The sequence below is a fragment of the Chlorocebus sabaeus genome, chromosome 25 (assembly GCF_047675955.1).
Source record: "Chlorocebus sabaeus isolate Y175 chromosome 25, mChlSab1.0.hap1, whole genome shotgun sequence".
Lineage (NCBI taxonomy): Eukaryota > Metazoa > Chordata > Mammalia > Primates > Cercopithecidae > Chlorocebus > Chlorocebus sabaeus.
In genome coordinates, this window is record NC_132928.1 from 83,705,147 (window position 1) to 83,717,502 (window position 12,356).

Sequence of the window (12,356 nt, forward strand, 5' to 3'; positions counted from 1 at the left end):
CCATGGATTTTGGTATCCAGGATGTCCTGCGGCCTCTCCCCCATGGATACCAATGGAAAACTGTATGTTCTTCTAGAAGGAAGGTCTGTAGATTCATCAAGTTCACTAAATGTTCTGTAACACCAACAAAAAAAAAAAAAAAAAAAAAAGGAAGGCTAACAATGGTGGAATGCACTGATGGCTCCAGTTTCTTCCCCTCCAAGTGTCCATGCCCTTGCAATGGTGCTCTGCAGCTCCTCTTGAAGAGCTTGTATCCATCCTTTGGTTCTTGGTTCTGGGGTGGCCTTGAGATTGGCTGTGGTCCACGGGATACTAGCAAATGTGATACAAGCAGAGTTGGAAAAGTGTTTGTACACTGGGGCTTGCCTACTTACAGTGCCCAGAACTGCACAGCCACTTGAAATGGGCTGGGCGAACTGATGAGCTACATGGTCCACTCACCTCTGCTTCCCAGACCTACCTTCTAGCAACCACATACGGTGAGTGAGCCCACCAAGACCAGCATGCCTAGGCCAAACCAGAAGGACTGCCCAGTTCAAATTGCTAACTTACAATAACCTAAAAAAAGGTTATTTTAAGTCACTAAGTTCTGGGGTCTTATGCAGTAAAGATAACTGACTTGCTAGGTTGGGGAAGTTCTCCTGGATAATATCCTGCAGAGTGTTGTCCAACTTGGTTCATTCTCCCTGTCACTTTCAGGTACAGCAATCAAACGTAGATCTGGTCTTTTCACATAGTCCCATATTTCTTGGAGGCTTTGTTCATTTCTTTTCATCATTCTTTTTTCTCTAATCTTGTCTTCTTACTTTATTTCATTAAGTTGATCTTCAATCTCTGATATCCTTTCTTCTGCTTAATCGATTTGGCTACTGATACTTGTGTATGCTTCATGAAGTTCTCATGTGTGTTTTTCACCTCTGTCAGATCATTTGTTTTCCTCTAAACTGGTTATCCTAGTTAGCAATTCATCTAACCATTTTTCAATGCTCATAGATTCCTTGCATTGGGTTAGACATGCTCCTTTAGCTTGGAGGAGTTTGTTATTAACCACCTTCTGAAGCCTACTTCTGTCAATTCGTCAAACTCATTCTCCACCCAGTTTAGTTCCCTCGCTGGCAAGGAGTTGTGATCCTTTGGAGAAGAAGAGGCGTTCTGGTTTTTGGAATTTTCAGCCCTTTTTTTTTTTTTTTTCTGGTTTCTCCCCATCTTTGTGGATTTATCTACCTTTGGTCTCTAATGTTGGTGACCTTTGGCTGGGGTCTCTGAGGGGATGTCCTTTTTGTTGATACTGATGGTATTCTTTTCTGTTTGCTTGTTTTCCTTCCAACAGTCAGGCCCCTCTGCTGCAGGTCTGCTGGAGTTTCCTGGAGGTCCACCCCAGACCCTGTTTGCCTGGGTATCACCAGCGGAGGCTGCAGAACAGCAAAGATTGCTACCTGTTCCTTCCTCTGGAAGGTTCATCCCAGAAGGGCACCTGCCAGATGCCACCCAGAGTTCTCCTGTATGAGGTGTCTGTCGACCCCTACCAGGAGGTGTCTCCCAGTTAGGATACACAGGGGTCAGGGGCCCACTTGAGGAGGTAGTCTGACCCTTATCAGAGCTCAAATAGGCAAAAATTTGAAGCATTCCCTTTGAAAACCAGCACAAGACAAGGATGCCCTCTCAGACCACTCCTATTCAACATAGTATTGGAAGTTCTGGCCAGGGCAATTGGGCAAGAGAGAGAAATAAAGCATATTCAAATAGGAAGAGAGGAAGTCAAATTGTCTGTTTGCAGATGACATGATTTTATATTTAGAAAACTCCATCGTCTCAGCTCAAAATCTCCTTAAGCTGATAAGCATCTTCAGCAAAGTCTCAGGATATAAAATCAATGAGCAAAAATCACAAGCATTCCTATACACAAACAGAGAGCCAAATAATGAGTGAACTCCCATTCACAATTGCTACAAGAGAATAAAATACCTAGGAATACAACTTCCAAGAGATGTGAAGGACCTCTTCAAGGAGAACTACAAACCACTGCTCAAGAAAATAAGAGAGGACACACACAAATGGAAAAACATTCCATGCTCATGGATAGGAAGAATCAATATCGTGAAAAGGGCCATACTGCACAAAGTAATCTATAGATTCAGTGCTATCCCCATCAAGCTACCATCGACTTTCTTCACAGAATTGGAAAAAACTACTTTAAATAGCCCACACAGCCAAGACAATCCTAAGCAAAAAGAACAAAGCTGGAGGCATCACGCTACCTGACTTCAAACTATACTATAAGGCTACAGTAACAAAAACAGCATGATACTGGTACCAAAACAGATATACAGACCAACAGAACAGAACAGAGGCCTCAGAAATAACACCACACATCTATAACCATTGTTTTGACAAATCTGGCAAAAACAAGCAATGGGGAAAGGAATACCTATTTAATAAACGGTGTTGGGAAAACTGGCTAGCCATATGCAGAAAACTGAAACTGGACCCCTCCCTTAAACCTTATACAAAAATTAATTCAAGTTGGATTAAAGACTTAAACATAAGACCTAAAATCATAAAAATCCTAGCAGAAAACATAGGCAATACCATTAAGGACATAAGCACGGGCAAAGACTTCATGACTAAAACACCAAAAGCAATGGCAACAAAAGCCAAAATTGACATGTGGAATCTAATTAAACTACAGAGCTTCAGCACAGCAAAAGAAGCTATCATCAGAGTGAACAGGCAACCTACAGAATGAGAGAAAATTTTTGCAATCTATCCATCTGACACAAGGCTAATATCCAGAATCTACAAAGAACTTAAATTTACAAGAAAAAAACAACCCCATCAAAAAGTGGGTGAAGTTTATGAACAGACACTTCTCAAAAGATGACATTTATGTGGCCAACAAACATATGAAAAATTGCTCATCCTCACTGGTCATTAGAGAAATGGAAATCAAAACCACAATGAGATACCATCTCACACCAGTTAGAATAGCCATCATTAAAAAGTCAGGAAACAACAGATGTTGGAGAGGATGTAGAGAAATAGGAATGCTTTTACACTGTTGGTGGGAGTGTAAATTAGTTCAACCATTGTGGAAGACAGTGTGGCAATTCCTCAAGGATCTAGAAGCAGAAATACCATTGGGCCCAGCCATCCCATTACTGGGTATATACCCAAAGTATTATAAATCATGCTACTATGAAGACACATGCACACATATGTTTATTGAGGCACTATTCACAATAGCAAAGACTTGGAACCAATCCAAATGTCCATAAATAATAGACTGGATTAAGAAAATGTGGCACATACATACCATGGAATACTATGCAGCTATAAAAAAGAATGAGTTCATGTTCTTTGCAAGGATATGGATGAAGCTGGAAACTGTCATTCTCAGCAAACTAACACAGGAACACAAAACCCAACACATGTTCTCATTCATAAGTGGGAGTTGAACAACGAGAACACACAGACACAGGGAAGGGAACATCACACAATGGGGCCTGTCGAGGGGGTGGGGGACTAGGGGAAGAATAGCATTACGAGAAATACCTAATGTAGATGACGGGTTGATGGGTGCAGCAAACCACCATGGCATGTGTATACCTATGTAACAAACGTGCATGTTCTGCACACATACCCCAGAACTTAAAGTATAATAATAATAAACTTCGAATGAGAGACAGAAAAAAAAAAGCTAACTGATACAAGTACCAGACCAGACAGTGTCCATTTTGAAGATGGGGATGTGTCTTATTCAGTCTTTGTGTCTCCTTTCCCTAAAAACACTGTAACCATTCAATATGTATATGTTGAACTGGGTAGAAATGGCCCCTTGAAAAGGCTGCAATTAAACCCCTTTTTCTCAAGGCTACTCAGTCAATCAGGAGGGATTCCAGTGCACCCAAGATTCTACTTCCACATTTTTATAAAATGGGCTTCAAAATACCTACCTTGTCATGCTATTGTGGTTGTTAAAGATACTGTGTGCTTTAGAGATATCCCTGATACACAATAGATGGCAGCTCAAGCAGAAACAAGCTTATGGAAAGGCTTTAGAACTCATCAGCATGCAGGAGATTGTGCATTTTGTTTTATATCAAACTGGTCACCATGTGTTCAGCCTAAGAGGACTCCAGTTTCAAGTCATCAGCTTTCTCTGTTGCAGAAGTAAGGCTGGTTCCTTCACGCTCCACCAGACATCCATGTGCCGTTCTAACAGTGCCTGGTCAGAGGACTCGCAGCGCCCTCCATGAAAGATGGGGAGGGCTCCTGAGCAGGACTCAGGAAGGTGGGTTTTGCCGCTCTGGATTCTGCCACCACCCATTTCCTTGCGTGTGAAATAAAGTGTGGATGACTGTATGCTCTGTAAGAATCCTTTCAGCTCTAGGAATCCAAGGGCTTCAGTTACCGCCAGAGTGTCATCTAAGCGTGAGGGACTGCACTGCTCACAGGATCACTGAGCCATAAGAGAATTTACATGTCTAGGAGTGGAGAAAAAAAGGTTTTCTGTATTTGTCTAAAGCAGAAAGGCAGAAAAACAGGCCAAAGAATTAGGAAATAATAAAGAGGAAAAAGAAAGCAAGCAAGTCTGATTTGAGCTGGGATGCGAGAGCCTTGCTTGCTGCAGGATAATGGAGCTTTACGCTCTGCAAACCACACTCACATGCTCACATGCTGAACCACACATTTGGGTAATTACAGAAAAAATTTCAAGGAAAAAAAAGACATACACAAGGAGTTATAAAATGCTGTTGAGAAAGGTTTACACAGGGCTGTGAGACATTCGAAAAACTGGGTTTTGGCATTAAGACTTCCTATCCTTTTCTAATAATATCTAAAATGGCTTCTTCCTTTGTGTTGGAGATGCATTTGGAAGTAAATAACAAACACAAACATCATTTATCACAAAGAAAAAAATACGACATCTCAAAATTCTGCTTCTTGCCAAAATGGACATGAAATTTTTGCTGGGAAGCAAATGTGAAAATAGTGACTTTTATCTAATTATCCCTACATGTATCCAAAAAGAAAGTTAGAACTTATTTTGTCATGCTTGTAATAGGATTTTCTGTCTTGAATGTTGGTATTTTAAACATTAAAATCGCCAATGAGTAAGCAAATAAGACAATTACCAGATGGCATCCTCAACCAAATGTTTTGAATTTATTATAATCGTGCTTCACTACAACTAATGATTCTTGTGGTGTGCAAACAATGTCTGCCTTTATTTACCTACACAAACACAGAAGAGAATTTCCAATAGGAGAGGTTTACACAGCAAACAAAGTATAGAGTGTGTGACCTCAATAAGGCATTCAACGAAGACACACGCCATCCTTCCCTCTGACTGGGTTCCCTTAGGATGCCCTGATGTTGGCGTCGCATTCTTCTAAAAGTAGAATCAAATCTTCAATCAGGCTGTGTTCTCTGCCATGTGTCACTCTCATAATATCAAAAGCCTAAAGAGAAAGGACGGAAGACAGATTAGACCCCAAAATAGGTGAGCTCAGGCCATTCCCCACCTTTACCCCATGATGCCGGGGGCCAGGTGAACCCCATAGGTTTACAGGGTGAACAGTCTTCAATGGGCTCACGGCACTGTGGTTCTCTCAGCTAGAAAGTCACATGACAAGGGTGATTTCTGAATGTGGTATTTGGAAAGTAGACTCACTATTTGAGTCATGCTTGGGCCCAGTGACCATCGATCTTCAAAGACTGTCAGTGCACAGGTTTGGTGGGTAGTTACAAGGGTAAGAAGAGTTACCAAAACGATTGAGTCATATAGAAGACCATGCTGCTACCACCTGAAAATTTTTCTTTATTGCATACTCCATTCAATTCTCATCTATATGCACCGGGATTATTATATACACGTATTCTTGCATTTTTTTTATATTATATTATAGCATTGGCATTTTGACAGTCCTCTCCTTCACTCTCCATATTTAGTCCATTACTAAACCTTGTCAACTCTATCTCCAAAATATTGCTGAAATCTGTGTGGGCCTATAACTACTTCAATAATACAGTACAATAGAAGTAAAGTGACTGACTTGTGAGACTAGGTCAAAAAGGCCTCTGTGTTGTTCACTGGTCAGTATGTTTGCTCCCAGAACCAAGAGACTCCATGCTGTAAGGAAGCCCAAGCCACATAGAGGGAGGCTATGTACAGGCACTCTGGCTGGCAGTCTTAGCCGAGCTCATCTTTCAAGTCATTCTAGACAAGGCACCAGACATGTACACAAATAAACCTTCAGACGATTCCAGCACCCAGCTGAAGACTGCCAGATCTGTCTTCCCAGATGGAATACCAGACATTTTAGAAAAGAAGAAAGCCATTCTTATGCAGTATGCAAATTCCTGACCCACAGAATTTGTGTGATAATTTTGCTGTTGTTCACTCCATTAAGTTTTGGGATGGTTATGGAACAGCAAACAACCAGAGTATCCTCAAAAATACTTTTGTAGGACAGGGTTCCAAGATGGCCGAATAGGAACAGCTCCAGTCTACAGCTCCCCGAGTGAGCAACACAGAAGACGGGTGATTTCTGCATTTTCAACTGAAGTACCGGATTCATTTTGCTGGGGCTTGTCGGACAGTGGGTGCAGTCCACCGAGCATGAGCCAAAGCAGGACGAGGCATTGCCTCACCTGGGAAGTGCAAAGGGTCAGGGAATTCCCTTTCCTAGCCAAGGGAAGATGTGACAGAGGGCACCTGGAAAATCAGGTCACTCTCACCCTAATACTGTGCTTTTCCAACAGTCTTAGCAAATGGCACACCAGGAGATTATATCCCACACCTGGCTTGGAGGGTCCCACGCCCACGGACCCCCGCTCATTGCTAGCACAGCAGTCTGATAGAACTGCAAGGCAGCAGCGAGGCTGGGGGACGGGCGCTTGCCATTGCTGAGGCTTGAGTAGGCAAAAAAAGTGGCCAGGAAGCTCGAACTGGGTGGAGCCCACTGCAGCTCAAGGAAGCCTGCCTGCCTCTGTAGACTCCACCTCTGGGGACAGCGCATAGCTGAACAAAAGGCAGCAGAAACCTCTGCAGACTTAAATGTCCCTGTCTGACAGCTTTGAAGAGAGTAGTGGTTCTCCCAGCATGGAGTTTGAGATCTGAGAACAGCCAGACTGCCTCCTCAAGTGGGTCCCTGACCCCTGAGGAGCCTAACTGGGAGGCACTCCCCAGTAGGGGCAGACTGACACCTCACACGGCCAGGTACCCCTCTGAGACAAAGCTTCCAGAGGAACCATCAGGCAGCAACATTGGCTGTTCAGCAATATTTGCTGTTCTGCAGCCTCCATTGCTGATATCCAGGCAAACAGGGTCTGAAGTGGACCTCCAGCAAACTCCAACAGACCTGCAGCTGATGATCCTGACTGTCAGAAGGAAAACTAACAAACAGAAAGGGTATCCACACCAAAACCCCATCTTTACCATCATCAAAGACCAAAGGTAGATAAAACCACAAAGATAGGGAAAAAACAGAACAGCAAAGCTGAAAATTCTAAAAATCAGAGCGCCTCTCCCCCTCCAAAGGAACGCAGCTCCTCACCAGCAATGGAACAAAGCTGGATGGAGAATGACTGTGACGAGCTGAGAGAAGGCTTCAGACGATCACACTTCTCCAAGCTAAAGGAGGAAGTTCGAACCCATCACAAGAAGCTAAAAACCTTGAAAAAAGATTTGACAAATGGCTAACCAGAATAACCAGTGTAGAGAAGTCCTTAAACGACCTCATGGAGCTGAAAACCACGGCACAAGAGAATGACGTAATGAATGCACAAACTTCAAAGGCCGATTCGATCAACTGGAAGAAAGGGTATCAGTGACTGAAGATCAAATGAATGAAATGAAGCGAGAAGAGAAGTTTAAAGAAAAAAGAGTAAAAAGAAATGAACAAAGCCTCCAAGAAATATGGGACTATGTGCAAAGACCAAATCTATGTCTGATTGGTGTACCTGAAAGTGACAGGGAGAATGGAACCATGCTGGAAAACACTCTGCAGGATGTTATCCAGGAGAACTTCACCAACCTAGCAAGGCAGGCCAACATTCAAATTCAGGAAACAGAGAGAGCCCCACAAAGCTACTCCTTGAGAAGAGCAACTCCAAGACACATAATTGTCAGATTACGAAAGTTGAAATGAAGGAAAAAATGTTAAGGGGACCAGAGAGAAAGGTTGGGTTACTCACAAAGGGAAGCCCATCAGACTAACAGTGGATCTCTCGGCAGAAATTCTACAAGCCAGAAGAAAGTGGGGGCCATTATTCAACATTCTTAAAGGAAAGAATTTTCAACTCCGAATTTCATATCCAGCCAAACTAAGTTTCATAAGTGAAGGAGAAATAAAATCCTTTACAGACAAGCAAATGCTGACAGATTTTGTCACCACCAGGCCTGCCCTACAAGAGCTCCTGAAGGAAGCACTAAACATGGAAAGGATCAACCGGTACTAGCCACGGCAAAAACATGCCAAAACAAAGACCATCAATGCTAGGAATAAGCTACATCAACTAACGAGCAAAATAACTAGCAAACATCATAATGACAGAATCAAATTCACACATAACAATATTAACCTTAAATGTAAATGGACTAAATGCTCCAATTAAAAGACACAGACTGGCAAATTGGATAAAGAGTCAAGACCCATCAGTCTGCTGTATTCAGGAGACCCATCTCACATGCAGAGACACACATAGGCTCAAAATAAAGGGATAGAAGATCTACCAAACAAATGGAAAACAAAAAAAGGCAGGGGTTGCAATCCTAGTCTCTGATAAAACAGACTTTAAACCAACAAACATCAAAAGAGACAAAGGAGGCCATTACATAATGGTAAAGAGATCAATTTAACAAGAAGAGCTAACTATACTAAATATATATGCACCCAATACAGGAGCACCCAGATTCATAAAGCAAATCCTTAGCGATCTATAAAGAGACTCAGATTCTCACACAATAGTAATGGGAGACTTTAACACCCCACGGTCAACATTAGACAGATCGACAAGACAAAGTTAAAAAGGATATCCAGGAATTGAACTCAACTCTGCACCAAGTGGACCTAATAGACATCTACAGAACTCTCCACTCCAAATCCACAGAATATACATTCTTCTCAGCACCACATCACACTTATTCCAAAATTGACCACATAGTTGGAAGTAAAGCACTCCTCAGCAAATGTAAAAGAACAGAAATTATAACAAATTGTCTCTCAGACCACAGTGCAATCAAACCTGAACTCAGGATTAAGAAACTCACTCAAAACTGCTCAACTACATGGAAACTGAACAACCTGCTCCTGAATGACTACTGGGTACATAACGAAATGAAGGCAGAAATAAAGATGTTCTTTGAAACCAATGAGAACAAAGACACAACATACCAGAATCTCTGGGACACATTTAAAGCAGTGTGTAGAGGGAAAAGTAGAGCACTAAATGCCCACAAGAAAAAGCAGAAAAGATCTAAAATTGACACCCTAATATCACAATTAAAATAACTAGAGAAGCAAGAGCAAATACATTCAAAATCTAGCAGAAAGCAAGAAATAACCAAGATCAGAGCAGAACTGAATGAGATAGAGATACAAAAAAACCCTTCAAAAAATCAGTGAATTCAGGAGCTGGTTTTTTGAAAAGATCAACAAAACTGACCAACACTAGCAAGACTAATACAGAAGAAAAGAGAGAAGAATCAAATAGACACAACAAAAAAATGATAAAGGGGATATCACCAGCGACCCCACAGGAAAACAAACTAGAATCAGAGAATACTATAAATACCTCTACGCAAATAAACTAGAAAATCTAGAAGAAATGGGTAAATTCCTGGACACATACACCCTCCCAAGACTAAACCAGGAAGATCCCTGAATAGACCGATAACAGGCTTCAAAATTGAGGCAATAATTAATAGCATACGAGCCAAAAAAAGTCCAGGACCAGACGAATTCACAGCTGAATTCTACCAGAGGTACAAGGTGGAACTGGTACCATCCCTTCTGAAACTATTCCAAACAATAGAAAAAGGGAATCCTCCCTAACTCATTTTATGAGGCCACCATCATCCTGATACCAAAGCCTGGCAGAGACATAACAAAAAAAGAGAATTTTAAACCAATATCCCTGATGAACATTGATGCAAAAATCCTCAATAAAATACTGGCAAACTGAATTCAGCAGCACATCAAAAAGCTTATCCACCATGATCAAGTGGGCTTCATCTCTGGGATGCAAGGCTGGTTCAACATATGCAAATCAATAAACGTAATTCAGCATATAAACAGAACCAAAGACAAAAGCCACATGATTATCTCAATAGATGCAGAAAAGGCCTTTGACAAAATTCAACAGCCCTTCATGCTAAAAACTCTCAATAAATTAGGTGTTGATAGAACATACATCGAAATAATAAGAGCTATTTATGACAAACCCACAGCCAGTATCATACTAAATGGACAAAAACTGGAAGCATTCCCTTCGAAAACTGGCACAAGACAGGGATGCCCTCTCTCACCACTCCTATTCAACATAGTGTTGGAAGTTCTGGCCAGGGCAATCAGGCAGGAGAAAGAAATAAAGGGTATTCAATTAGGAAAAGAGGAAGTCAAATTGTCCCTGTTTGCAGATGACATGATTGTATATTTAGAAAACCCCATTGTCTCAGCCCAAAATCTCCTTAAGTTGATAAGCAACTTCAGCAAAGTCTCAGGATACAAAATCAATGCACAAAATCACAAGCATTCTTATACATCAATAACAGACAGAGAGCCAAATCATGAATGAACTACCATTCACAATTGCTTCAAAGAGAATAAAATACCTAGAAATACAATTTAAAAGGGATGCGAAGGGCCTCTTCAAGGAGAACTACAAACCACTGCTCAATGAAATAAAAGAGGACACAAACAAATGGAAGAACATTCCGTGCTCATGGATAGAAGGATCAACATTGTGAAAATGGCCATGCTGCCCAAGGTAATTTATACATTCAATGCCATTCCCATCAAGCTACTAATGACTTTCTTCACAGAATTGGAAAAAACCACTTTAAAGTTCATATGGAACCAAAAAAGAGCCCACATTGCCAAGACAATCCTAAGTCAAAAGAATAAAGCTGCAGGCATCACTCTAGCTGACTTCAAACTATACTACAAGGCTACAGTAACAAAAACAGCATGGTACTGGTACCAAAACAGAGATATAGACCAATGGAACAGAACAGAGCCCTCAGAAATAATACCACCCATCTACAACCATCAGATCTCTGACAAACCCGACAAAAACAAGCAATGGGGAAAGGATTCCCTATTTAATAAATGGTGCTGGGAAAACTGGCTAGCCATATGTAGAAAGCTGAACCTGGATCCCTTCCTTACACCTTATGCAAAAATTAATTCAAGATAGATTAAAGACTTAAATGTTAGATGTAAAACCATAAAAACCCTAGAAGAAAACCTAGGCAATATCATTCAGGACATAGGCATGGGCAAGGACTTCATGTCTAAAACACCAAAAGCAATGGCAACAAAAGCCAAAACTGACCAATGGCATCTAATTAAACTAAAGAGCTTCTGCACAGCAAAAGAAACTACCATCAGAGTGAACAGGCAACCTACAGAATGGGAGAAAATTTTTGCAACCTACTCATCTGACAAAGGGCTAATATCCAGAACCTACGAAGAACACAAACAAATTTACAAGAAAAAAACAAACAGCCCCATCAAAAAGTGGGCAAAGGATATGAATAGACACTTCTCAAAAGAAGACATTTATGCAGCCAACAGATGCATGAAAAAATGCTCATCATCACTAGCCATCAGAGAAATGCAAAACAAAACCACAGTCAGATACCATCTCACACCAGTTAGAATGGCAATCATTAAAAAGTCAGGAAACAACAGGTGCTGGAGAGGATGTGGAGAAATAGGAACACTTTTACACTGTTGGTGGGACTATAAACTAGTTCAACCATTGTGGAAGACAGTGTGGTGATTCCTCAAGGATTTAGAACAAGAAATACCATATGACCCAGCCATCCCATTACTGGGGATATACCCAAAGGATTATAAATCATGCTGCTATAGACACATACACACGTATGTTTACTGTGGCACTATTCACAATAGCAAAGACTTGGAACCAACCCAAATATCCATCAATGATAGACTGCATTAAGAAAATGTGGCACATATACACCATGGAATACTATGCGGCCATAAAAAAGGATGAGTTCATGTCCTTTGCAGGGACATGGATGCAGCTGGAAACCATCATTCTCAGCAAACTATCACAAGGACCGAAAACCAAACATCACATGTTCTCACTCATAGGTGGGAATT

The 12,356-nt window shown here is 41.3% G+C and overlaps 1 protein-coding gene across 5 annotated transcripts in view; it reads right to left on the minus strand.

Moving 5' to 3' along the window:
• Window positions 1–5,144: 5,144 nt before the first annotated feature.
• SMYD3 (SET and MYND domain containing 3) overlaps window positions 5,145–12,356 on the minus strand; it is a 752,225-nt gene continuing 745,013 nt past the window's right edge. For all 5 annotated transcript variants that reach the window (XM_073011911.1, XM_073011909.1, XM_073011913.1 and 2 more), the window contains one exon: window positions 5,145–5,462. In XM_073011911.1, the coding sequence (XP_072868012.1) occupies window positions 5,361–5,462 (102 nt within the window). In that variant the 3' untranslated portion in view covers window positions 5,145–5,360. The remainder of the gene's footprint in view (window positions 5,463–12,356) is intronic.